General features: G+C 36.9%; 1 protein-coding gene across 1 annotated transcript in view; it reads right to left on the bottom strand.

Annotated features, from left to right (window-relative positions):
- The window catches only part of tasp1 (taspase, threonine aspartase, 1), a 33,711-nt gene that overhangs the window by 3,378 nt on the left and 5,500 nt on the right, over positions 1–24,833 (bottom strand). The window contains exons 6-13 of the mRNA XM_084391153.1: positions 24,333–24,417; positions 23,036–23,115; positions 20,759–20,850; positions 15,661–15,834; positions 14,921–14,999; positions 9,319–9,429; positions 6,805–6,912; positions 3,939–4,012 (exon numbers count right to left, since the gene is read on the bottom strand). Coding sequence (XP_084247279.1) covers positions 3,939–4,012; positions 6,805–6,912; positions 9,319–9,429; positions 14,921–14,999; positions 15,661–15,834; positions 20,759–20,850; positions 23,036–23,115; positions 24,333–24,417 — 803 coding nt within the window. The remainder of the gene's footprint in view (positions 1–3,938; positions 4,013–6,804; positions 6,913–9,318; positions 9,430–14,920; positions 15,000–15,660; positions 15,835–20,758; positions 20,851–23,035; positions 23,116–24,332; positions 24,418–24,833) is intronic.

Here is a 24,833-nt window from a genome sequence, read left to right as displayed (position 1 = left end):
GGCCATTAGAGTTCTGCAAAAAATAAATTTGTGAGATGCTAGGGGTGGTTGCAACAGGGAGATGCCAATGTCTTCAGAGTGGTTTTTAGCAATATGCTATGTGGTTACCAGGGTGTTCTGGGTGGTTGCTTATTGGCCCAAGTCTCCATGATATTGTGGTCCTCAACTAAATGCCTCAGGTCCCCCTTTCTATAGAAGTCTATGTGATGTTTCACTTGTTTTATCATTCGAAAATAATTCATCGTAACTTATAAAAGTAATAGCACACATCTTCTCAAAAGCCTGTAGCACAACTGTCTAGAGTGAGATCAAGCAACTAATTATGTGAATCTTTTTTTTATTAGAAAAAGCTTCAACACATAACTTGTGGAAGCTTGTTTCCGCCACAGAATAAAACAATTTAAAAGATAATTGCGATTTTTTTTTTTTCACACAATTGTGTCTTTTTTCCGAGATACAGTATAAACATGCAATTGCGAGTTATAAAGTCAGAATTGCGAGATATAAACAATTGCGAAAAATAAAGTCAGTTTTGCAAGATATAAACTCACAATTCGAGAGGTGAATTTCATTTTTTCTTTCAATTTATGTTCAACTTTTATGTAGCATAAGTTCAGTAGGATTTTCAGTCTTTTTAATAATTTTTGTTTATTTGTTTATTTATTCTTATTGTATTTATTTTAATCATAAATTCCAGTTCATTTTAAGTTTTATCCTTAATTTAAAATGATGAGTAATTACATTTACTTTGATTTTTAATTGATTCAGTAGATTTTTCTTGTGTTCTGTTATCTAATTATTATGGAAGCTTGTTTCCACCATTGAATAAAAAATAAAAAGATATTTGCGACTTTATCTCAAAATTCGGACTTTTTTTCCTCACAATTGTGAGTTTATAACTTGCAATTCTGACTTTGAAATGTAATTCCCCTCCAATCTTCAAGTGTAAATTGGACTTACTCTTCTTATAAATGACAACAGAGTTTTGAAGTTGAACACATTTCAATCTACTTGATGGTGTTTTATCTGGAATGGTTCACATGTGGTTGGGATTACCACTGCTGGAAATAATCAAGAAGTCTTAACGCAACCTGAAGATTAGACTTAATTCTGTGTGGCAAACCAGAGATTCACTGACTGAGATAGACATCTAGACTCAAGCCAAACATTTAAGCAGTTGGATATAATCAGAAAACTGCTTTGTTTGAGAGACCAAAAGTATGCCATTAAAATTCTTTTTTAATTGCCATGTAAAAAAGTGTGTATGATGTGTTAAAGAGCTGAAAACCAGAATGTTTAAACCAGAAGTGGGCCCGCAGCGTAAAAACAGATATATGACAATAGCCATGCTTCAGCTGTGGTTTCCACATATTTTGTTCTCAGCCACAATGTGCCATCCCTTGTTTTGAGGGGCTAAATGGAAAAATGGAAGAGTGAGCAGTGCAACCAATTAATCAGCAACCAAGGATGCATTTCCCGAAAGCATTGTTAGCCAACTATGGTCGCAAGTTCCGACGTTGACAACAGTTTCACCGATTTGCTGTTTCCCAAAACCATAGTTCTGACAAACATTCACAAACAGCATTGCAAACTTGCGTGGTTGAAACAGTTTATTGTTCAATGACATGTGGACTTAAATAGATCATGCTCTTGGGCACAACAAGCAAGCTAACATTCAGTAAATTCTATATATTTCATTCTATTTAAATATTGTGGCGGAAGAAGCAACGACATACACATACTCAGTCTAGGCTGCGTTTCCACCGCAGGAACTTTCCCCAGGAACTAGGGACTTTGGGGTGGTACTCGGTGTGTTTCCCCCTCCGAAAGTCCCTGCTTGCGAGGTAGTACTTTTTCAAAGTTCAGGAACTTTCAGGGGTGGGACTTGAGCGCTGAACATGCTAATTGGTTGAGTCTATGCCGCATTTTGATTGGTTGACTCCACGCAGCATTTTTTTTCAACCACCTTTTTTTTTTTTTTTTTTTTTATCTGTTGTGGTGCGTGTAGTAACTGTTGTTTAATTTTCAAATCAACAAAGGAGTTAAAAAAATTTGGCAGATGAACCGACGACGAGGTTCAGGCTTTATGGGGGGAAAAAAGTTCCTGGGACAAATTGTTCAGGGTAATTTCGGAGGAAACGCTGTTTAATAAATCACTGTATTCAAATAAAGTGTAACTTGAATGAATGAACCCGCGAATAAAGCAAAATGACATGTAACAAAAACAGTGAAATAGTCATTAAGTACTGCCACCATATGTTAAAGCAGAATTTCGGAGATCTCAAATAGATTAATTAGCAGAAAAGTATTAATCCACCTGCACGTGACGTCAATTACGACAGTCCTATATTGCTGGACCAATGTTGTTCAAATGACAGAGGTGCAAAAGAGTTACTACGGCTTTGGAAAACAATCATGACTAGTTGGTAAGTTTCCTTAACGATGCATCGTACTATGATAGTTAATCAGCAAGTTACATCGCTGTACAGGAAACTCATCCCAGAGCAAGGAGGAGAGGACATGAGAAAACTCTCTCTCCTCCAACCGCAATGATGCGTGTGGATTTGGGAATTGAGCTGGAAGGTTTGAAATCTTGCCAAAAAAAACACACAAAAAAACATGCAATCCACATTCCAGGCTATCTATTGGACAACATGTTTGTCAGTGCACCAAACACAGAGGCTCGTCCATATCCTATGTACAGTTTCATGACCACAAATATCCAGTATACATAGTTATAATTTTATGCTGTGCAAAGTTTACATTATGCAATTCTTTGAAATTATGTATTTACATTTTTTTTTTTTTTTTTTTATTAAATTAAAGGAAAATTAAATATGGCCTAACATTGCATCTGTGCTAACAGATGTACAAAGTGAACAGGTTGAGAAGTTCTGGAGGTAAAGATGCTTGTTAAATGTAAGAGATTCATCAATGCCAGGCATGAAAGCCAAAGGGCTTGAAGCAACAGAGAGGGTTCGCTTCCAGCCAATCTGCACTGACAATAGACCGGATAAAGAATACACTGGCTTCTGCAAGAACTGACTAGAGCCCCTGTTCAGAGCACAAACCCAACAAAGGACTATTCTAAAATGGGTCAATGCACACTTCCAGACACGCTCTGAGCTACTAGCGTGAATAGAAACGGTTAAAACGGCACACACTCCCAGAGCTCTGGGCTGTGTTCTATCTCGCTGAGCTGCCAATCAGCTATGGGCTTTCATCTCATCAAACACACACACATACACAGCAGCACAATGCATGAAGGAATGGGAGGAATGTTTCTGGAATGGTACAGGAATGAATTGGTGTCTTTCTGCTGCAGTCGTAGGAGGAAAGACCCGTCACAATTCAGTAGGATTGTTCATTTTGAACAGCTTCATTTTATGAGTACCTGCTGCCATTGTGTGTGTCGCCATGCTTTTATCACTTTTCGGGCATTAGGACATGACTGTTAAAGCTAAACCAATAGGAGTTTTGTTAATATTTTATTAATAATTTTGAATAACACTAACATGACACGCCTGGACTAACACGATGCGCCTGGATGGTCAAATCTTTCACTCAATCACATGGTTCCAAACTGACTTACAATTCACCCGTGGAAATGTGGATTTCACTCACGAAAATTCATAGAATAAAAAGTGAAAGTGACCGCACCTTAAGTAATATATTTTGGCATGTAACTCAACCCACACCACTGGTGTTACAGGCATGCATGATGCCTGGAATCACATGGCTTATTTAAGAAAGGTGTGCTATTACTATTATAACCGATTTATTTATTTTTTGCCATGCTAATGACTAAATTGAAGCAAGGACCCAAGCCATATCTAGGGACCAGAAAGTCATAGAGACTAACCACCCAGAATGCCCTAGCAACTGCAGAGACAGTGAAGAGCCTCTGATGAGGGTGTTCTGATGCAGGAACTTCTTACCCTGGGTTTACTGTCCTGGGCAGACATGTATCCCACACACATGCTCTCTGTAGTATGGCTCCATAGAAACTCCACTGTGAATAAAAGAGAGACACAATAACTGTGAGATATAGCTACTAAAAAGTCCTTAGAAGATTACACATTCTATAAACCTGGAAGAGAATTGGCATCTTGAGGAGTTTCAAATGGATTTTTAGAATAGCTTTATTTTATTAATGAATGAAATATTAGAACAGAATAAAATCTTAAATAATATTGTGAACCACAATGCATATTTTATAGAGGTGGTTAAAAAATAAAATAAAATAAAAACAACATTCTCCAATGCATCGCAATTCTCTCTTCAAAGATTCTGAATCAATTCTGAGTTAGCATTCACAATAGAATTGTGCGTGATCTAGAAACAACCGTATTCTGCTTGCTTTGAATTCTCTCACACACACGAATAACGATTGTGGCTGTGGGGTGAATCAATGTTTTGCATCTTAAAATGCTTTTATAATGCAAAATTAACGTAATTAAAGTCTGTTTTTATTACACAGACAAGGCAAAACATCTATATTGTCAAAATAGATCTGTCCATTAGTGTGATCTATGATGTCATCAATAATAATCAAACAGCAGTAAAGTTGAGAAAGCGTAAAATCACTCACTAATCTTGTCTGGAAAACATTCAGATACTTAAAGCACTCTTTGTTTGTGTTTCTTTGTTCCTCTTTATTATTTGCTATTTAATTGTATTGTTTTGAAACCATATTTAGTTAGTTAAATTCTTAACATAAAATTGTTTTAAATTTGGAATTATTTTAAAAAGTACTTAAATGAATTTATACATTCATTATAAGATAAATATACTAATTATAAGATTTAAAGTCAGTAAACTATAAAAAAAAAAAGGAATTGTAAATCAAGAATCATTTTGGAATCAGATTGTGACTCCCAGAATCGTAATTGGATTGGATCGTGTGGTGCTTAAAGATTCCCACCCCTAATATTTTACTCATAAATGGAAAACCGCTATTCTAAAAACCCGTTAGAACTTCCAAAATGGACCCATGGCGAATTAGCCTTCTGAGTTAGCCTTAAATTGAAGTCAAGATTGAACGGTTAATTTGATTAATGAACACAACAGACAAAGATATTGAAAAGGTGAGTTTCATATCAGTCTCAAATGTGTTGTTCCATTGAGTGTTGTCAGCCCTAATCATAACAATGCCTCTATTCTCCCGACCACACTCCCAGACCACACTTTGAGACCTGTTTATTCTGCTATTTGTTGGGAGCTGCCATGTTTATCCCTGAATGTTTAAACAAAAACGCCTGGAAAAATAGTCAGCATCTTTAGACAAGAATGTGAGGGAGGCATCAGAAAGGAAGAATGGGGGGGGGGGGGCAACATTACGAATGACTTTCAGGGAATCTTCAGTGACCCAGATGTTCTTCAAAAATCCTCCATAACAGCATCTTTTTATGTAACACTTTCAGCAATGATGCATTCAATTGTTCAAAAGTGATACTAGATACATTTATGATGTTACAAAAGATCTCTATTTCAAATAAAAAATGCTGTTCATCAAAGAATCCTGAAAAAAAAGAAAAAAAAGATTACGTTTCCACAAAAATATTTAACAGCACAACCGTTTTGAACATTGATAATAAGAAATGCTTCTTGAGCACCAAATCTGCATATTAAAATGATTTCAGAAGGATCGTGTGTCACTGAAGACTGAAGTAATGATGCTGAAAATTCAGGTTTGACATCAAAGGAAAAAGTTACAATAATAATAATATTTCTCAATATTGCTGTTTTTTTGTATGCAGCCTTGATGACCATAAGAAACTCATAAGAAATAAGAAAATAAAAACTTTACATAGTTAAGGTAGTAAATAAAATTTGCTTTATAACAAGCAAATAACAAGCTTTATTTGCGGTGCGCAAATCCGGTCCTGGAGTGCCACGGCCCTTCAGAGTTTAGCTCAAACCCTGACCAAACTCACCTACCTGTGATTTTCTAGTGATCCTGATTTTCTAGAGTCCTTGGGCCCTATTTTAACAATCTAAGCACATGGTCTAAAGCGCACGGCGCAAGTGTCCAAATCCACTTTTGCTAGTTTAACGACGGGAAAAATGGTCTGCGCGCCCGGCGCATGGTCTAAAACAGGTTGTCCCTATTTTCTTAATGAGTAAATAGGTGTGTTTTGGGCGTAATGTGCAATAAACCAATCAGAGTCTCATCTCCCATTCCCTTTAAAAGCCAGTTGCGCTCGCGCCATGGCGGATTCGCTATTTACATGACGGAATTTGCAAGCGGAAAAATAGCGAGGAAATGGATCAAAGTGTACGCGCGTTGTGGACCCGCCTATAGGCGCACATTACTAATGCGCTCTTTAAATAACAAAAAAAATATTGTGCCATTGACTTTAGACCAGGTTTTATGGGTCAATGGCACAGTCTATTTCAGTTGCCTCAAAATAGCAACATGCCAACAATGTGCCTAAACAAACCTCGTTTACAGACCAGCACGCCCAAGGGGCGCACAAATAGGCGCAAATGCATTTGCTATTTAAACAGTGTGGCACATGACGTGAAAAAGATAACTGTGTCGGGCTGAAACTAGCAAAAAATACTTGGCGCATTGCACGGGTGTATGATAGCTTGCTCAGGTGTGTTTGATCAGGGTTGGAGCTAAACTCTGCAGGGCAAGATTTGAGGAACCCTGCTTTATAGTATTCTTTATTATTATTATTTTTAATGTACTAGTGATACAGTGATATTCCGTTTTGATGTTTTTGAATGCACAATCATCACAGTCTTGGACCTCAGGTGTAATGAATTTAAGCTGAAGCAGGACAGAGGAGCACGTACCCAGCAGAGCCTGGATGTCTTCAGAGCGTTGGGCTTCTCCACATGTGCAGCACCTAAGAACAATCACCCCACCCAGAACACAGTCCTCGCCAGCCAGGAACGGCGAACCTTAAACACAAACAAGCCAACTGCATTTCAACCATGACCTTCTTTCCACTACAATCAGTCTATTTAGATGTAAAATCAAAATGAAAGCACGTTGGAGACATCTAAGAAAATCCAGCGATTCGGTCAATGATTTATTAGTTATGCTCTGTTCTGAGAAGTTAATGAAATGAGCGGAAAAGCCGTACATTTCCGTACTTTCCCCTGCCAACCTAAACGACTGAAAACAATTATTCTTTCCAAAGCTTTTGTTTTATTAACCAAATGAGAAAAATTGGGAGCAGAGCCACTTTTCGCTCTTTAATAGGTTAATGATGGAATGAGTTATTTCTGTAACCCCTCACGGAGCTCTGATAAAGGGACTCTGTTGAAAAAGCAGGCAAATACTCATACTTTTCCAAAGGCGAAAAAACTGAAAGAGTTTGTGCTGCAAAACGGGCTTCAGGCCCATTCAAATGATTACATCTCAAAACCAAAGGAGTGCTGGACACGGACTAGGTTTGAAGCACTCAAGCATAACATCGGTCCACAGGAGGGAAGAGTTTTAAATTTCACCTCAGATAGGTGTTCTGTTTCATTAATGCCATATTGATTTTGCACATCATGTTGTGTTCAGCTTGTTTACACTGAACACGGCTCTTTTTATAACACCTCTTAATTAAAACCTGGACAGCCTTCACACAGAATGTGTCTTAACACCACAATTCAAAAGACATATTAAAACACATCTTAATCCAATATTCCATTAAAAAGGCTTTTATTCTCCTCATTCTGTTTCATCTAGGCATCTTCAAAGTTTAAATCAAATTACACAGCTTTGAGAAACACTTGATTCTTATTGGTCAATCACAGCATTCTGCAGTCAACTATTTTAGTAGAAATAGAAATAGAAACATTAGATCAATATTTCATGTATACCTGTTTAATTATTTGGTAAACAATTGTAATCAAAGTGCTAACATGCAGTCATCTGATCATTTTCACAAAATAAAGCCCTTAAAGTAAGGGTAGGCAATTTTCATAGAGGCTAGCAATTAGCAAGCTAGCTTTAAAAGCATGAGATCCCACCCTCCCCTTGAGAGCTTCTCCAAATCTACGCCCGACATTTTTGTTCTGTTTATTTTGTTAATGTTATTGAGGAAAGCATGCAGCACATTTCGGCGTCAGGATGTTTGTTAACAGTATATCGCTGCAAAGGTATTTCCAACTTTTTTACTTCTAAGCAAAGAACGAAAATAACTTTGTTGTGAGTATATCGCAGCATTGAATCACATTCAGACTCTTGTACATTACGTATGCGAGCTGCAGTACAGTTAATGGCCACCGGTGTCGCTAATAACAAAGGTTTCTGAATTATACATATAGTCCCTTTAACACAAGATAAAAGGTCATTTCCATGTTAATTAGAGACAATATGCATCAAACGACAAGGGCTCTATTTTTGGCTGACAGCTCAATGATTATCTCATGTGCTTGTGAGTTTTGCACAATATTTTAGTTTGATTTGAGTTTGGATATCATATATACCAACTTAAATATAGCCACGATAAATGTGACAATGGATAATTTGTCTCAGATCTTGAAAACAAATGAAAGGTATTAGTCACTAAATATTTTGAATAATGTTAAAATGGTTTAACTCTCATTAACTCTATTAAATACTTATCCATTTTGTTGCAAGTGTGAGACAGCTGTGCACTGCACTTGCAGAAAGAGCCCGAACACACGCTCTTCTGATTGGCTGCGATTTGTGATTTATTTGGCATCAGGAATCTTATCGCATCACGTTGTATTTTGGGTATTTATGTTAATTTATGAGGGTCAATACAATGTTGATTAACCAAGCTTTGCAGGAACACATAAAACTCAATTAAATAAATAAATAATAACAATCAAGAAAATCTCACATTTGAAGATTTCCGTGCAACAAAACTATAAAGGTCACAGGCCAAAACCAGCAAATATTCCCACATGTACTTTGTGTTACATTCAATATAAAATCCAAGCAGTCACTCAATTTCACAAGCCCAGAATGGGAACCAAACGAGCAAAGCTTCTGAACATGAAAGAAGGCGACATCTTCAAAAGCACTGTCAACAGAGTATTTATGGCATCTGAAAATAACTGTGGCCACACAAATATGATTTAACCAAAAACTTGTGGAGCCCATTCAAAAGAATGTTATTGATCCACAAATCCAAACATACAGAAAAAAACGTTGCGGCTGCCGAATTTTTTTAGCGCTCATTTCCAGTCAAGCAAGTTGTTAATGATTTTGTTGTTCACTTTTAGCTCAGAGCTGTTCTTACTCACACATACTGTGGTGAAGTGATGCTAGCCTGCTGAAAGAGAGAGAAACATGAAAACAGGATAACAGGGAGGGAAAGAGATTATCTGAAAGTCACTCACTGATGAATTTATTTTGCATAGCCTCCAGTAGGGCCTGGTGTGCGTTTTCAGTCTGCATGGAGGTAGAGCACTCTCTGGCCAACATGGTGCGAATCAGGTGCTCTCCAGAGCCTGCAACAGTACAGACAAGACCCACATTCAATAATTTAATATAAAAATAAAAAAACAAATAAGACATTATGTATATTGTACAACTGCATGTAAATTTACAATTTCATGTTTGGAACTGTTAGTTCCAGTTCTGGTTGTCTGTGTTCATGGAGTTCATGTTATTTTCATACTGAATTGCAATTTGTCTGTGTATTTGCATATTGAATTTAGGGCTGCCCCCTAATAGTCAAATGAACATTAGTCAACAAGAAGAGGCTTAGTGAACCAAATTTGAATTAGTCGGTTATAAATGTTTTTTAAAAATCCACATGAATTGGCATGACGAACAGACTGTTAACACGGCTGGTCTATGTGGTAATTATGTCAGGCAAGAAATCCAAAAGTTCACCTATCATTCATCGACCTCAAACATGGCTTATCACTTGAAACATGCAAGTAGTAGCCTAACGTTAGCCACTTTACATGGTCACTCGCTCGAACGTTAAAGCTTTATCCGTGCACTTGAGTGCTTAATTCATATTTTAAATGCTCATTATTACGATTTAGTTTTCTCCATAATGTAGAACCAATGGTACATATAATATTCTTTCTCAGCCACGAAACAAACCATTTTCCGATGCCACTTCCCAACCCCAAGTATATATTTAAGTTTACGTCATTATGCGACAGGAAGCTCACGCTTCCAGACTGCCAAGAACGCACTCAGAATTTTTTGCTGACGCTGTGGATTACAGGTAATAATGTTGTAAATAATGTTCAGTTTCTTGCACAGACCGATCGTTTCGCTTCATAAGACCTCAACGAATCGTCAGGAGCCACTGGTATTCATTTAGTTTTGCCTGTACATGTTTGTTTTTTTCTCTCAAAGTGACTTTAGCCATTGACTTGCATTATATGAATCACCAAGGACTTTACATTTACAATTTACATTTTTGGGTGACCTGTCCTTTTAATGCATCCTTGCTGAATAAAACAGTACTGACCTAAAATGTTTTGAATGGTAGTAGATACATTTGTATGGCGTTTATAGTAATTGACAGACTAATAAAAAAAACGGTTCAGTTTGTGAATCATCTTTAACAATCTTAAACAAGTTGTGAATCGGACACTGGTAACAAGAAACCGGGTTAAGAACAAACCAATACCTATAAAACTGGCTTTGAAAAGATAAATTAAACAATGAAATTAAATGCACTTTAGATGTTGTAAAGGACATTCTGAAATGAAAGAGGTTTTTATTTTTATATAAATGATATTTACATAAAATAATATAATACATAAACATCTAAAACATTATTGTATACTATATATATATATATATACACTCACCTAAAGGATTATTAGGAACACCATACTAATACTGTGTTTGACCCCCTTTCGCCTTCAGAACTGCTTTAATTCTACGTGGCATTGATTCAACAAGGTGCTGAAAGCATTCTTTAGAAATGTTGGCCCATATTGATAGGATAGCATCTTGCAGTTGATGGAGATTTGTGGGATGCACATCCAGGGCACGAAGCTCCCGTTCCACCACATCCCAAAGATGCTCTATTGGGTTGAGATCTGGTGACTGTGGGGCCATTTTAGTACAGTGAACTCATTGTCATGTTCAAGAAACCAATTTGAAATGATTCGAGCTTTGTGACATGGTGCATTATCCTGCTGGAAGTAGCTATCAGAGGATGGGTACATGGTGGTCATAAAGGGATGGACATGGTCAGAAACAATGCTCAGGTAGGCCGTGGCATTTAAACGATGCCCAATTGGCACTAAGGGGCCTAAAGTGTGCCAAGACAACATCCCCCACACCATTACACCACCACCACCAGCCTGCACAGTGGTAACAAGGCATGATGGATCCATGTTCTCATTCTGTTTACGCCAAATTCTGACTCTACCATCTGAATGTCTCAACAGAAATCGAGACTCATCAGACCAGGCAACATTTTTCCAGTCTTCAACTGTCCAATTTTGGTGAGCTCGTGCAAATTGTAGCATCTTTTTCCTATTTGTAGTGGAGATGAGTGGTACCCGGTGGGGTCCTCTGCTGTTGTAGCCCATCCGCCTCAAGGTTGTGCGTGTTGTGACTTCACAAATGCTTTGCTGCATACCTCGGTTGTAACGAGTGGTTATTTCAGTCAAAGTTGCTCTTCTATCAGCTTGAATCAGTCGGCCCATTCTCCTCTGACCTCTAGCATCAACAAGGCATTTTCGCCCACAGGACTGCCGCATACTGGATGTTTTTCCCTTTTCACACCATTCTTTGTAAACCCTAGAAATGGTTGAGCGTGAAAATCCCAGTAACTGAGCAGATTGTGAAATACTCAGACCGGCCCGTCTGGCACCAACAACCATGCCACGCTCAAAATTGCTTAAATCACCTTTCTTTCCCATTCTGACATTCAGTTTGGAGTTCAGGAGATTGTCTTGACCAGGACCACACCCCTAAATGCATTGAAGCAACTGCCATGTGATTGGTTGATTAGATAATTGCATTAATGAGAAATTGAACAGGTGTTCCTAATAATCCTTTAGGTGAGTGTATGTGTGTGTGTGTGTGTGTGTGTGTGTGTGTGTGTGTCTGTGCGTTTTAATACATTTTTAAATGTATTATATTTGTTTGGCAAGTCAGGCGTCTCCACAGGAACGAAGTTAAAAGAACATGTAAAATCTAAAAATAGTCAATCTCACTGTCAAGACACTAAAGACAGTCACAATCATTTGCCTTTCAAAGGCAAACATGTACAGCAGCCAGTTTTCAAAAGGGAGGGAGTGTAAAGAAATGCCTTAAACACAAAATGTCTGGAAGCCTCTCAAGTCTAAGAAACCATAAAGCCTTAAGAAAATAGCCGTGTTGTTTCTGTAAACACAAACGTGGGCCCCGTAAAATATCAGGTAACTACAACAAAACTCTGTGCGGGTTTGTTGCCATGACAATTAGATGCTAATTTCTTTTCTTTTTTCTTTTTTGTTGTTTTAACAAAAGAATGAACAAACGGCTGGCTCCACCGTTGGCTCACTATTTTCAAGTTACCGTAAACCCTCTCAATCTCTCTTGAGAAATGGATGTTACTGGCAACAATATCACAAGTTAACAGTTAATTTAACAAGCAAACAGTGCCATGATAGTGCAAACTCAATTTCCAGTGGAAAGTAAATAAAACACAACAAACCAGAGATGGCATAAAACGGGCAAACGTGGCAAAAGGAATCAACACTGACTTGCCTTTCACCCTCAGCGAAACCACAGCGAGCACTGCTGAGGCTAACAGGGTTGACCTGGGAGAAAACAAGCTCTTTGTGTCAGTATGAAGCCAGAATGATTGTTTTTCTCCTCCTTTTGATAGGAACGCCTTTTAAGTTGGGAAATGAAAAGCAGGTGCACCGCTGGAGCGCACACTCGAACGGCCTGTCCTCACCGCCATGAGTTTTCAATTTTGAGGAGGATGAAAGAGAAATGCATGCTGAAACAGCCATGGGGGGAGAAGGTGATAAAATGTGTGATTCTGCTTTTGTTTTCAGAATGGCGGACGATCAAAAACAAAGAGGCACAAACCACAATGTAAGTTCCGTGCCTGTTGCACATGAGTTTGTGTGATTATAAAGTAAAAATGTCAACAGGGAGCACACGTGTAAAACAGTGCTCGTAATATTTCAGACCTGTTGAATCAAGCAATCGGGGATATCTCACAAAACCTATCAAGAACATGTCTGAGTAATATTTCCCATCTAAATCAAAAAAAAAAAAAGAGAAATTGCATATTGCATAATTAAAAAAGCCTGTTTTAATACCGTTAAGATTTGTTCCATAAAGGTTTCATTTTCATTAAAAAAACTTTCCAACTTAATTCTCATTACATCATTAAAAAAATAAATAAACGTATTTAATTTTTGTTGTATGTATATGTATGTGTATGTATATGTATATATATGCATGTATATGTCTATGTATGTCTATATACATACTCACATATATATGTATGTACGTATATGTCTATAAACAAAAAAATATATATATAATATAAATATAAATCTATATATACTTTTTTTTTTTTTTTTGAACTGAAGGTACCAATAGTGAGATGGGAGAAAAAAAAACACACACACACTAAACTGCAATAGACAGAGCAAAATCTCTCAAAAAGCCTGTGTGGCCAACACCACCAACATGTTTTTTTTGTTTTTTTGTTAACCAGAGGAAATCATACACGCTGCACCCCTGTGCAACATGACAAGCTTGAATGAATCCCAGTCTCTCTGCAATGGGCCAGGTGTGTGTTCACTGCAGGGCTCAGGCCAGGCCAAAGGTGCTTTCACACAAGGGTGCCGCAGAACAAAGGATGAAGGAAAAGAAAAGAAATATGGCCTTCATCTTAATTTAACACTCTTTGGAAGTTGTGTAAGTGATTATGGCATGGGGAAGCATATTAACAGAGGCTACAGTTCGACATTTCAAAGCCAAGTAGAGCTTTTTACAAGGTGTCTGGTTGTTAAAGCAATGTCACTGCCTCGTGAAATATTATAATAAAGTTACAGGTGCAGTTATGCACCATGACGTGGTTGTTAAAGTATGTGCAAATTTACAGCGCCGGATAGGGGAGATGGGATAAATTAAACGATTAATAAATGTAACATCAACGTAATGCACAATGCACTCACTATGGCCATTTCAGCTAAAGAAAATCTTCATTCATCACCCTTAACGTTCACTCCTTCCCAATCAGCAAAGAAGCCAAAGCATGTCTGACCGAATCTTGCCATTAGTTGCTAAGAGGATATTCATATCCAAAAAGCATATACTGTACATACATGAAAGGAAGTGATGTGTTGTGATGCGACGTATACCCCCAAAGAGAGATTTCATCTTTTCTTTTATCTTGACCTGAAGAGAATAGCTCCAATAGCATCCATTCAAACCAAATCGTCTTGTCCTAGTCCACGTCTACCCATGAATAACAATATGTCTTTCATCATTACTGCTTTAAGAAATCCAGACATCCTCTATGGGCACAATGGACTTGCTTGTATGTGTTGTATGGAGATGTGAATCATGTCTGTGGACTATTGACTTGGGCACAAGCAATATAAGGAATAAAAGCTTGTTTTATTCATGTGACAGAAAGCATTAGTTTAAAACGTGAAGTGTACGGCCTTGGGCCCCGCTCACGGCAGGAATCCCAAGTAAAGCAGAAATTTTTGCTCTTGAAATATGTCCCTGCTTAGACACTGGATAATGACAATAAGATGTTGAAGGGACGGATTGACATCCATATCAGGGCCAGATTGACATCCATATCAGGGCCAAAGAATGAACAGAAAATGACAAAAAGAGCTTGAATGATAAAGATTTTTTTACTTCAAAGCAATAGAAATTAGATCTTTTTATCGACTGTAATTGTGCACAAATTTCTTAAACAATGACTCAAAACTTGTCAAAAAGCAGTGAATGTACAGCAATGTCACACTAATATGACTCCGGTGTGTTTGATACCTGAGGTACTCACAGCTGTAGAGTAAAGGCTGACGTCTCGAGCGTTTTCAGCCCAGCAGCCACACCCATAGTGAGCAGCCTGAGACACAGAAAGATATGAAGAAAAACATGTTGAAAAAGATAAATTAAATTGCAGTTAAATTAAATAAATTCAAACATTTTATGATTACACACCTAACCTGTTTATAAAGCACTTATAACCTACACTGTGAAAAGATCTAATTTCAGTGCAAATATTTGCAACATATGATACTGTTCAAAAGGTCAGTAAGATTTTTTTTTTAAGAGAAAATCAATTTTATTCATCACAAATGCATTAAATTGATCAAAAGTGACAGTAAAGACTTTTACATTGTTACAAAAATACTATTCATATAGTATTACTAGTTCTTTCTATTAATCCAAAAATCCTGAAAATAAAATAAAAATCATGCTTTCCACAAAAATATTAAGAAACTGTTTTCAAATTGATACAAAAAACATTTCTTAAAACATGAAATCAGCATATTACAATATAAGCTTATTTTAACTCTTTTTACTGTATGTTTGATCAAATAAATGCAGTCTTTAAAATAAGATTATGAGCAAACTTTTGACCGGTAATGTAATGATGCATCATGTTGTGCTACAAAATTGTGCTCAGTGTGAATATGCCTTAATTATGAAAAGTCCCCTATAAATTATTTAAGCATTATGGTTAAATAAAATATGGTCAGACTCCGGAGAAAACCAAAGGTCACCTGTCCAACCCGACCCGGGTGTTTCATGGCCAGACCTCCGCTGGATACCGCAGCCGCCACATTCCCTTCCCGATCCACTACGACCGCACCAACTGTATCCAGACAGGCTGAGTTATTCTCCTCACCTTCCACCATGATGTCTCCTACTGGCTCCAAGCAGCCTAAATCGTTCTCCTGCGCACACAATTGCCATTCAATTAGAATTTCCTATCACACACAGATAATAAACAGCACCATTCTGCTCATTTATACAGAGAAATCAAAAATAAAATGTAAGTGTCAATGTATCTTCATGCTAAACCGTGGGCCAAAAAAGAGGAACAAAGAGGCTGTGGTTACTGGCAACTTCAAAAAACGCACTTTCCAAAGCCCAGAATAATACTAGATTGAAACATACTGAACATTGCTTCTCTTGTAATGTTTTTTCTTTCTTTCTTTCTTGTCTATGAAGTAAGCTTTCAGACCCAGCTGGCTACCATAACCAAACTTGAACTTTGTCAAACTGGGGTACTGAAATACACATAGCTATCTAGCTTGAGCAAATAAAGTCCAATTACATATCAGCATCTGAAAAATGATCCTCATGCTCTCATTTATAATGAGTAAAGTGGTCATTTTAAAGGACTGTTTTCATTTGCTGATTGCTGTGTACTTTGGAAAGAAAGTTGATGTGGACTGAAAGAGTCATGGAGCCGCTTGACAAATTGGCCGATCCTGGGAAACTGCGGAAGGGGACGTGATGACTTATAATTTATAATTTCATCTTCCCATGAACAGAGTGTCATTACTAGGCCATGGATCTTCAGAACTTTCTAAAATATGAGTGAACAGGCTAAAAAAGAATGTTATTATTATTGATCTCACAATCAGCGATAAATCTGACAGAATCAGCTTCAGAACAACATCTGCTCTCACAGACCTTTCCAAAGAGGAGCATCAATTTTTCTCTCCTTAATGGGTAGCTGTTTGTATAACCTTTATGTCTTAAAAAAATATTCTCTCTATTTCGGTGTGTCATAAAAGCAAGTCGGTAAAAATATTTAATCAATCAACTTGCTTCAATCAACTTAATGTTTCCAATCTTTTTCTGTAAAAAACCAAAACCAAAAAATTGTCATGGTTTTTAATACTTTTTGACCAATGAATTTTACATAAGGTACCTTTTTCGAAATTGATATTTTAAAACCATATTGTTAATTGTTTACCAATTCTTATTTTTTACAGTATTTAAATTAAGACCTCACTTAGATACTTGAAAACTGTAATGACATAAAACAATATAAACAACTGTGGTTGTTCTAAAGTCATATTTCTATAAAGCACAAGTGCACCCACTCACTCACATAAAAGAAGTTACAGAAACATTTTAATTCTGAGAACGCATTAAATTTGAGCGAGAACCCCTAGACCCCAGGCCATCCATGCCATACAAATGCATTACATCCCCAGTAAAACAATAAATATGGCACTTATAAAATCAAACAAACCACAGGCCACTTGAGAGGAGACTGGGAGATGTGTTGTTATCTTAATGACCATTTAATGCATAGCTTTGGAGAAAAGTTTTAACTGAACTGAACTGAACTGAAGGAAGACCATGTGGCATCCCAGAGGCACAGTTCATTCATGCAGAAAGAGCCAACAGCGATCACTCACTTCAAACTGATGCTATCTTTAAAATAAACCGTACAAGGTTCGAACTCCGAACACAAATACCACATATACCGAACCTAGTTAGACTGCGACGTATTTGTCTTTCCTGTCAAATAACATTTCGCCCACATTCAGACACTGTAATTTGCAACTAATGACCCAGGAGTGACCCACGTTTCGCTTTCTCATTGGGACCACACAAGCGTCACATCACGGATGGATCTGAGCTGGAAGCCATTTTCCCTCGACACCTGCATTCCATGTGTACCTGTCAAATCACTTCCTTGAAAATTCACCAAAAAAGTAGGAGAGATGCTAACATGTTCAAGCACATTACGGGAAATAATTCGGTGAAATAACTTCAAGATGTTGGCGTGGGAAATTGGGCAGCAGGGTGGTGCCTATAAGCACGAATGTCTCATAGGCCTCAATCACAAACACATAAATTGATTGATTTTTGTTCCTTAAAAACAAGGCCTAAATAGTCCACAAAATAAATCGTGCATTTGAAACTGCTCTGACGTAAATGGGTAAAAAGAAGTGAACGTTTTCATGTCTACCTGGTGAACTCATGCTTTTCAGGTCAGTGACAAGAAGCTACAAAAGAGCATCAGAGAACTGTGTCACCCAAGTTAAATTCCTTGTGTGCAGTGCCATGTCAGCAGTGCAGCAAGTATCCGTATGTGTGTTTCCTGTGATTGTGAGTAATTGAGGTCTCCACACCCCCCTTTAAGGTAGTCATTACCCAATGGGTTTCCTCCTCTGGGTATATGTGGTGGTTTTGAATTAGAGGACTGAACAGATGCAGATCCTGTTATCAGTCGAGTAATAATGTCAGAGCAAATGCATCCGCTGCACTGTGTTTAGGCCTAATTAAATGTGTTGCACTGAATGGGAGGGTGGAAACCTATAGATCATGGAGCATTTATAGGAGAAACTTGCATATTTAGTTCAGTCTTTTTTTAATCAGAGTTTAAAGAGCGCATATGTCAAAAATCAAGAGCATATCCTGAATGCTAAAGTGTTCCCTTTTATTAAAAAAAACTCAAAAAAAGAAACTCCTAAAATCGAGTCTGATCCAGACCGACAAAGGACATGACATTTTGATGGCAGCTTGGTTTCTAATTCTGAAGGCTGGGTAGCTCCGCCCATACTTAAATGTCATTGGTCCTCTCCATATACAGTAACTGTACATTAAATATAAAATATGGATGTGATTGATTCATGTCATGCAGAGGTTTTGCACTCAGTGTGAAGAGAAGAATGCTACCTGATTTAAAAACACTGTTAAACTCAGGGTCCAAAATGTATCTTTTTGTCCATATGACAATTGCATTATTTATTCCAGGTACATATAATTATTAAATTAACATAGTATAACAATAATAATAAAAAAATATATAATAATAATAATAATAAAAATAGCAACAATGAATATTATAGCATTTACTTGTTAATATAATAATTCAATTAAATATATTGATAATTAAAAGGTATAATATATTTTGGTTAATAATAATATAATTATGATTATATTATTTACAGTTGAATTATCATCAAAATTATTCAAGCCCCATTGCTAATCAGGTTCATTGGCAACTTTTACAGACTTTCAACTGTTTGCAATGAACAAATCAAACAAAAGTAATTGAAATAGCTCAACACAACAAATATTTACATTTACATTTATTCATTTAGCTGACGCTTTTTATCCAAAGCGACTTACAATTGCTATATATGTCAGAGGTCGCACGCCTCTGGAGCAACTAGTGGTTAAGTGTCTTGCTCAGGGACACATTTGGTGTCGTACAGTGGATTCGAACCCGGGTCTCTCACACCAAAGGCATATATCTTATCCATTGCGCCACACCACCCCCAAGTGGGTGTATTTCAAGTGGTTTCCCCAAATTCAACTGAAAATGAAACTTTTAAAGACTTCTGCAGTCTCAAAATTATTCAGCCCCTTCATGGCATGCATCTTTAGTACTTAGTAGAACATCATTTTGCTGTTATGACCTGCTGCAAACGAAATGTATAACCAGACACCAGCTTCTGGCAGCGTTTCTGAGGAATCTTAGCCCGTTACTCATGAGCAATGGCCTCCTGTTCAGTAATATTGTTGGGCTTGCATGCTGTTGCAACAGCCGCCTTCAAATTCCCACCAGAGATTTTCTATGGGGTTCAATTCAGGTGACTGGGATGGCCACTGTAGAATCTTCCGGGACTTCTTCTGCAACCAAGACTTGGTGGAATTTGAGGTATGCTTGGGATCCTTGACACCCAAGCTTTAGCTTCCTCACTGTCGGCACAACGTTTTCTCCTAGGATTTCCTGATATACAAAAATGAATCCATCTTGCCTTCCACATACTGCAGGTTTCCAGTGCCAGAGGATGCAAAGCAGCCCCAGAGCATTACCGAGTCACCAACATGCTTAACTGTAGACAGTGTTCTTTTCAGCACGATTTATTCTTCCTCCTCCAGAAATACCACTGATCTGTAGGGCTGAAAAGTTCCAGTTTTGTTTCATCGCTCCACTGAACAGAATCCGAAAACTTCTGTGGCTTATATATATGATTTTGAGCACTTTTCTTGTGCTTTTGGGTCAGTAGTGGTGTACGTCTTGGAGTTCTGGCATGGAAACAGCATGCATTTAGTATGCGCCTTACTGTGCAAGCTGAAACCTCAGTGCCTGTTGCCACCAAGTCTTGCAGTCACCCAAGGGTTTTTCTGAACCTGCCTTGTCAAAAATCTGGTTGCAGCCGTTGATAGCTTCATTTTTCCGCCCCGTCCAGGTAGTGTAACCACCGTTCCTTTAACTTTGAACTTGCAAACTATGCTTTCAAATGATGTCTCTATGAACATTTAGTGCCTTCGATATCTTTTTGTATCCTGTTTGGACCATTCTTTTGACTTGTGCCATATTTCTAACATGCAGTCAAACACGACACTCAACAAACCTAGCCAGTTCAAATATTTCATGTGTTCTAGCTCAAGTACACCTGGTGCAACTAATGAAGCCCTTCATTAGTTGCATCAGGTGTGCTTGAGACAACACCTGTTTTGCAGATTTGTGCTGTTGTGAGGGATTCTATTCAGGGGGTTGAATAATTTTGAGACTGTGGAAGTCATTAAATTTGCATTTTCAGTTGAATTTGTGGAAACCACTTGAAACATTTGTTGTGTTGAGCTATTTTAATTACTTTTTTTTATTTGTTCATTGCAAACAGCCGGAAGTCTGTAAATGTTGCCAATAAAACTGATTTGTAATGGGGGTTGAATAATTTAGATTACAACTGTATCATTATTTATTATTATTAATTTTATAAATAGTTTGGTGTTGAGCATGTATACATTTTAGACCCTGGTTGGATGGGATGTCATTGTATGTATAACATGAGCACAAAAATGAGAGAAGTGACTCAATCATTTTGCACGTTCACTCACGTGTCCACACGATTGTCTTCTCCTCTTTGTCTCAACCTGCTCTGCCAGCTCCATCTTCCTCTTGTTCCTCTTGTAGCCTGACAAACTGAACTCTGTTGAGTGTTGAAAAAGGCATGACAGTCAATAATAGATTTTACTCCACTGCTTTGACTTCCAATCCAAAAAAACTTTGTCTGTGTTATGAGTCATGAGACCTACGAAATGCTGACAAATGTTTTGCCCATGTGGCCTTATTGCTTAGATTATTAGTATTATTATTCATGATTATATATTGCAGCAAGGGTGTGTGTTTGGCGGGGGAGCCTTTACTCTCACAATAAATCAGTCTATTGGTGGAAATGTGGTTGAAACCCTCAAAGTCTCCCTAAATAATGGGACATGTGTTGGAATGAGGTCATGGTTTTGGCATCAGATCATTTCCAACACTGACAACACACACTCTATCGCTGTCTGACACACACTGGGAGTCGGCATGGGGCCCTCTATTAAAGTATAGAAGCCATTGTTTACCAAATACTGCATTCCACTCCTGTGAAAATCTCTTAATCAAAGAAAATGAATCAATGAAATGGGCACAATTAAGTCATTTTGCAGAATTGGATGGAATGCAATTAGGGCTGGTAAAAATAACACTGTCAATGGCTTAAAAATACTCCAACAGATGAGATCACATGTCGTCTTGCCAATCATTATTCAATGAAATTATTACATGCAACTGTAAAGACTTACAACTGAGGGATTGTTGTGGTTTTGGTAAAAACATCAACATATAACAGATTCCACATACAGCATACTTCATTAAAACTGTAACCTGTGGGAATTCAGTTAAAGGACAATATAAGAACTGGATTCCCTGAAAGAAATGTGTTCAAGGCACTGCTAAAATAAAATGCTGCATCAGAGCCACTTCAGTAGAAGGTGTTTGCGGTCTGTTTCACTCAATAATCAACATGTAGCTAAATGGTTAAATATATACAATGAATATAAACAATCACAATTCAGCATCCAAACTAGAGTCTGAAAGAAGACTAAATGCTGCCAGTAACAACTGTATACTGAACAATTACATCAATGGTAAACTTTTAAACTTTATTCTTATACTTTAAGTATAAGTATAAAATGAAAACAAAACCAAAATAGATAGTATACAATTAAAAGTTCCAGGCTGAAGTGCAGAAGTGTAAAAGTTTAGGGGTTTAGAAAAACTCAAACAGAAAGTTTCAGGAATATCAATACAGTTCTGCGACTTCAAAGGTAACTTAAAATCACACCTAATGAACCGAAATGAAAATTCTGGACTGAAACTTTTTTTAAATTATATATTTTTTATTTTAAATTAGCTTTTTTTGCTTTTGTATAATTGACTTTGATGAAATTCAATCATTTTAATTATACTGGACTTAAAAGATACAAGCCAATCAAATAAAATAACCACACTTTTATTGAAAGTAAAACTAAAATTGGGCAGAAAATATTTTAGGATTAAATATCAATATTATTCAGTTCTATGCAACAGAATCAGATTTAACAGATTCAACGGCCGATAATTAGAAGATTCTGTTCTACGTAACTACTGTCTTCCTGCAGAAATCAAAAGTTTCAGTCAATATCTGGAAATACATTACAACAATAACATTTTATTTTATAGGTGGCATTTGTATAAAAATAGCGATGTCAAGCACCCTTCGCTTTCATGTTTAGCATTATGTGAAACTAGCAGAAAGTCTCACACACTAGCAGATGTCTCACTAGCATAATATAAATACAAAGCACAATTAATAGTCATTGTGAAAGTGTTGTGTAACAGGTTAAAATTCCACCGCAGGCCTCAAACAAAACCTCACTGCATTGTGAGAGAATAAAACCGCAAACACTTCTATTAAAGTTATCTGGATGCCAATCACACCTTACAGATCCAAAGAGAGCGGAGGGAATCTTGCTGCTTACACAAGACCTTTCAATTCATTTAAAAACAGCCTCTACTGTGCTTCTTTACTGAGAATATATGAGCCTTTTAACATCTTTACCTCCTGTTTTCCCCTAATTATGGAAAATAATAGTATTTAAACTCACTTTCCAATTTCTACATTTACTTTTAGCTTCTTTCACCAATAAGAGTGTTAATCACAACAGACATATACATTAATGCGAGTGTTTGTTCACAATATTCAGTAATCCAAAGACACGTCCTGATCTGTATTATTAATACATACAAATCTAATAAAAAGACTGCAGTCAAAGCAGCTGAAAGAAGAGTGTGGGTGGTCTGACACTCACTGGTGGTCATCTTCTCTGTAGAGCATGCTGGGATCCCATGGCTGATGGCCCACTGTTCTGCTCCTTTGCCCACTAAAAAACTGACAAAGTAGAGATGTGATTTACATAAAAGGAGCAATTTCATCACACTACAAAACGTTCTACTTCTATACTGGAGGTTTCCTGTTTTGGTTTTGAACTCAGCAAAAGATAAGTTAGATCGGCTGCATTTATTTGATCCAAAATACAGCAAAAACAATAATATTGTGAAATATTTTTACAATTTAAAATAACTTTTCTGTTTGAACATATCTTAAAATGCAATTTATCCCTGTGATGGCAAAGCTGAATTTTCAGCATCATTAGTCCAGTCACATGATCCTTCAGAAATCATTCTAATATGCTGATTTGGTGCTCAAGAAATGTATTATACAAGAAAGTTTATTATTAATATCAATGTTGAAAACAGCTGTGTACTTTTTTTCCCCAAGATTCTTTGATGAATAGAAAGTTCAAAAGAACAGCATTTATCTGAAAAAGAAAGCTTTTGTAACATGTATTTACTGTCACTTTTGATCAATTTAATGCATCCTTGCTGAATAATATATGTTTTAATTCCCCCCCCAAAAAATTCTTACTGACCCAAAACTTTTGAATGGTAGTGTACAATGTTACAAAAGCTTTATATTTCAGATAAATGCTGTTCTTTTGAACTTTCTATTCATCAAAGAATCCTGAAAACAAATTGTGCACAACTGTCAGATCAGTTGTTATTATTATTATTAAAACAGAATTAAATTATTTACATGTTACAGTTTTATTGTATTTTTGATGCAGACTTCTGTCAAAAACATTAAAATCATCTTATCAAAACCCAAACTTTTGAATGGTAGTGTATGTATGGTATTATAATTTAAAACCTAACCAATATGAAAATGTTTGTTTGAAAAGTGTTTTTGAGTTATCTTAAAATAAACGCAACTTGGTGTGATACTTAGTTATCAAAGGAATCTGGCACAAGTAAATACTTTTTGGGGCCACTGCGATCTACAGAATATGTCTTAATCTATGACTGGCACCTATTTCCTATAGCTAAGAAAATACACTTCTATATTTGGTCACAAGATAAATGCATTTAGTCCAAGCATGTTTTCTCTTGCTCAAAGTTAGTACTTGTTTGTATACTCTGTGCATACTGCGATTGAAATGCTGCTGTTTTACACCCAAATATTTGCCCTGCGGCATCAATGAAGTATGTCAGTCTGTGTATATGTCTAAGTTGATAGCCAGAAAGCCAACATCAGAGAGCTTGGCTCACCAGGGAGGGATCCTGCCAGCTGATAGCTTCCCCTTCTGAGTTTCACTTAATAATCTTCTGGCTACCAGCACTGGGTTCTTGATTCCTGATAGAAAGAGCAGCATTAGTATCACTTTTGCTCAAGATAGCTTTAAATATGATAGATGAAACCTGCATTTGGCTTCCTCAAGCACTTTTGTTGAAGAATTTTTTGGAGTTCATTGCACCCAAAAAAAAAAAGAAGAAAAATAACACCATGTTTCACTAATATCAGTGTTAAACTAAATAAACTTCCTTTGTATTGTATGTGGATTAGCAGAATATTTCAAAACACTGCATGTCAAATCAAGTTTTTCTAGTTTTAACCAACATGGCAACAGGTTGATGAGGTCAAATCGGTCCTGTTTTGTGCATCAATTAGTTTCGAGTGAAAAGAAGTAGCGCATATGTATAATTATTATGTATAACATTTACATTTATTTTCTAAATAAACAAATGAAAGCATTCTTGCACGCACAAAAT

This window comes from Rutilus rutilus, assembly GCF_951802725.1.
Source record: "Rutilus rutilus genome assembly, chromosome: 20".
Lineage (NCBI taxonomy): Eukaryota > Metazoa > Chordata > Actinopteri > Cypriniformes > Leuciscidae > Rutilus > Rutilus rutilus.
This window is presented reverse-complemented; position numbering and strand designations above follow the sequence as displayed.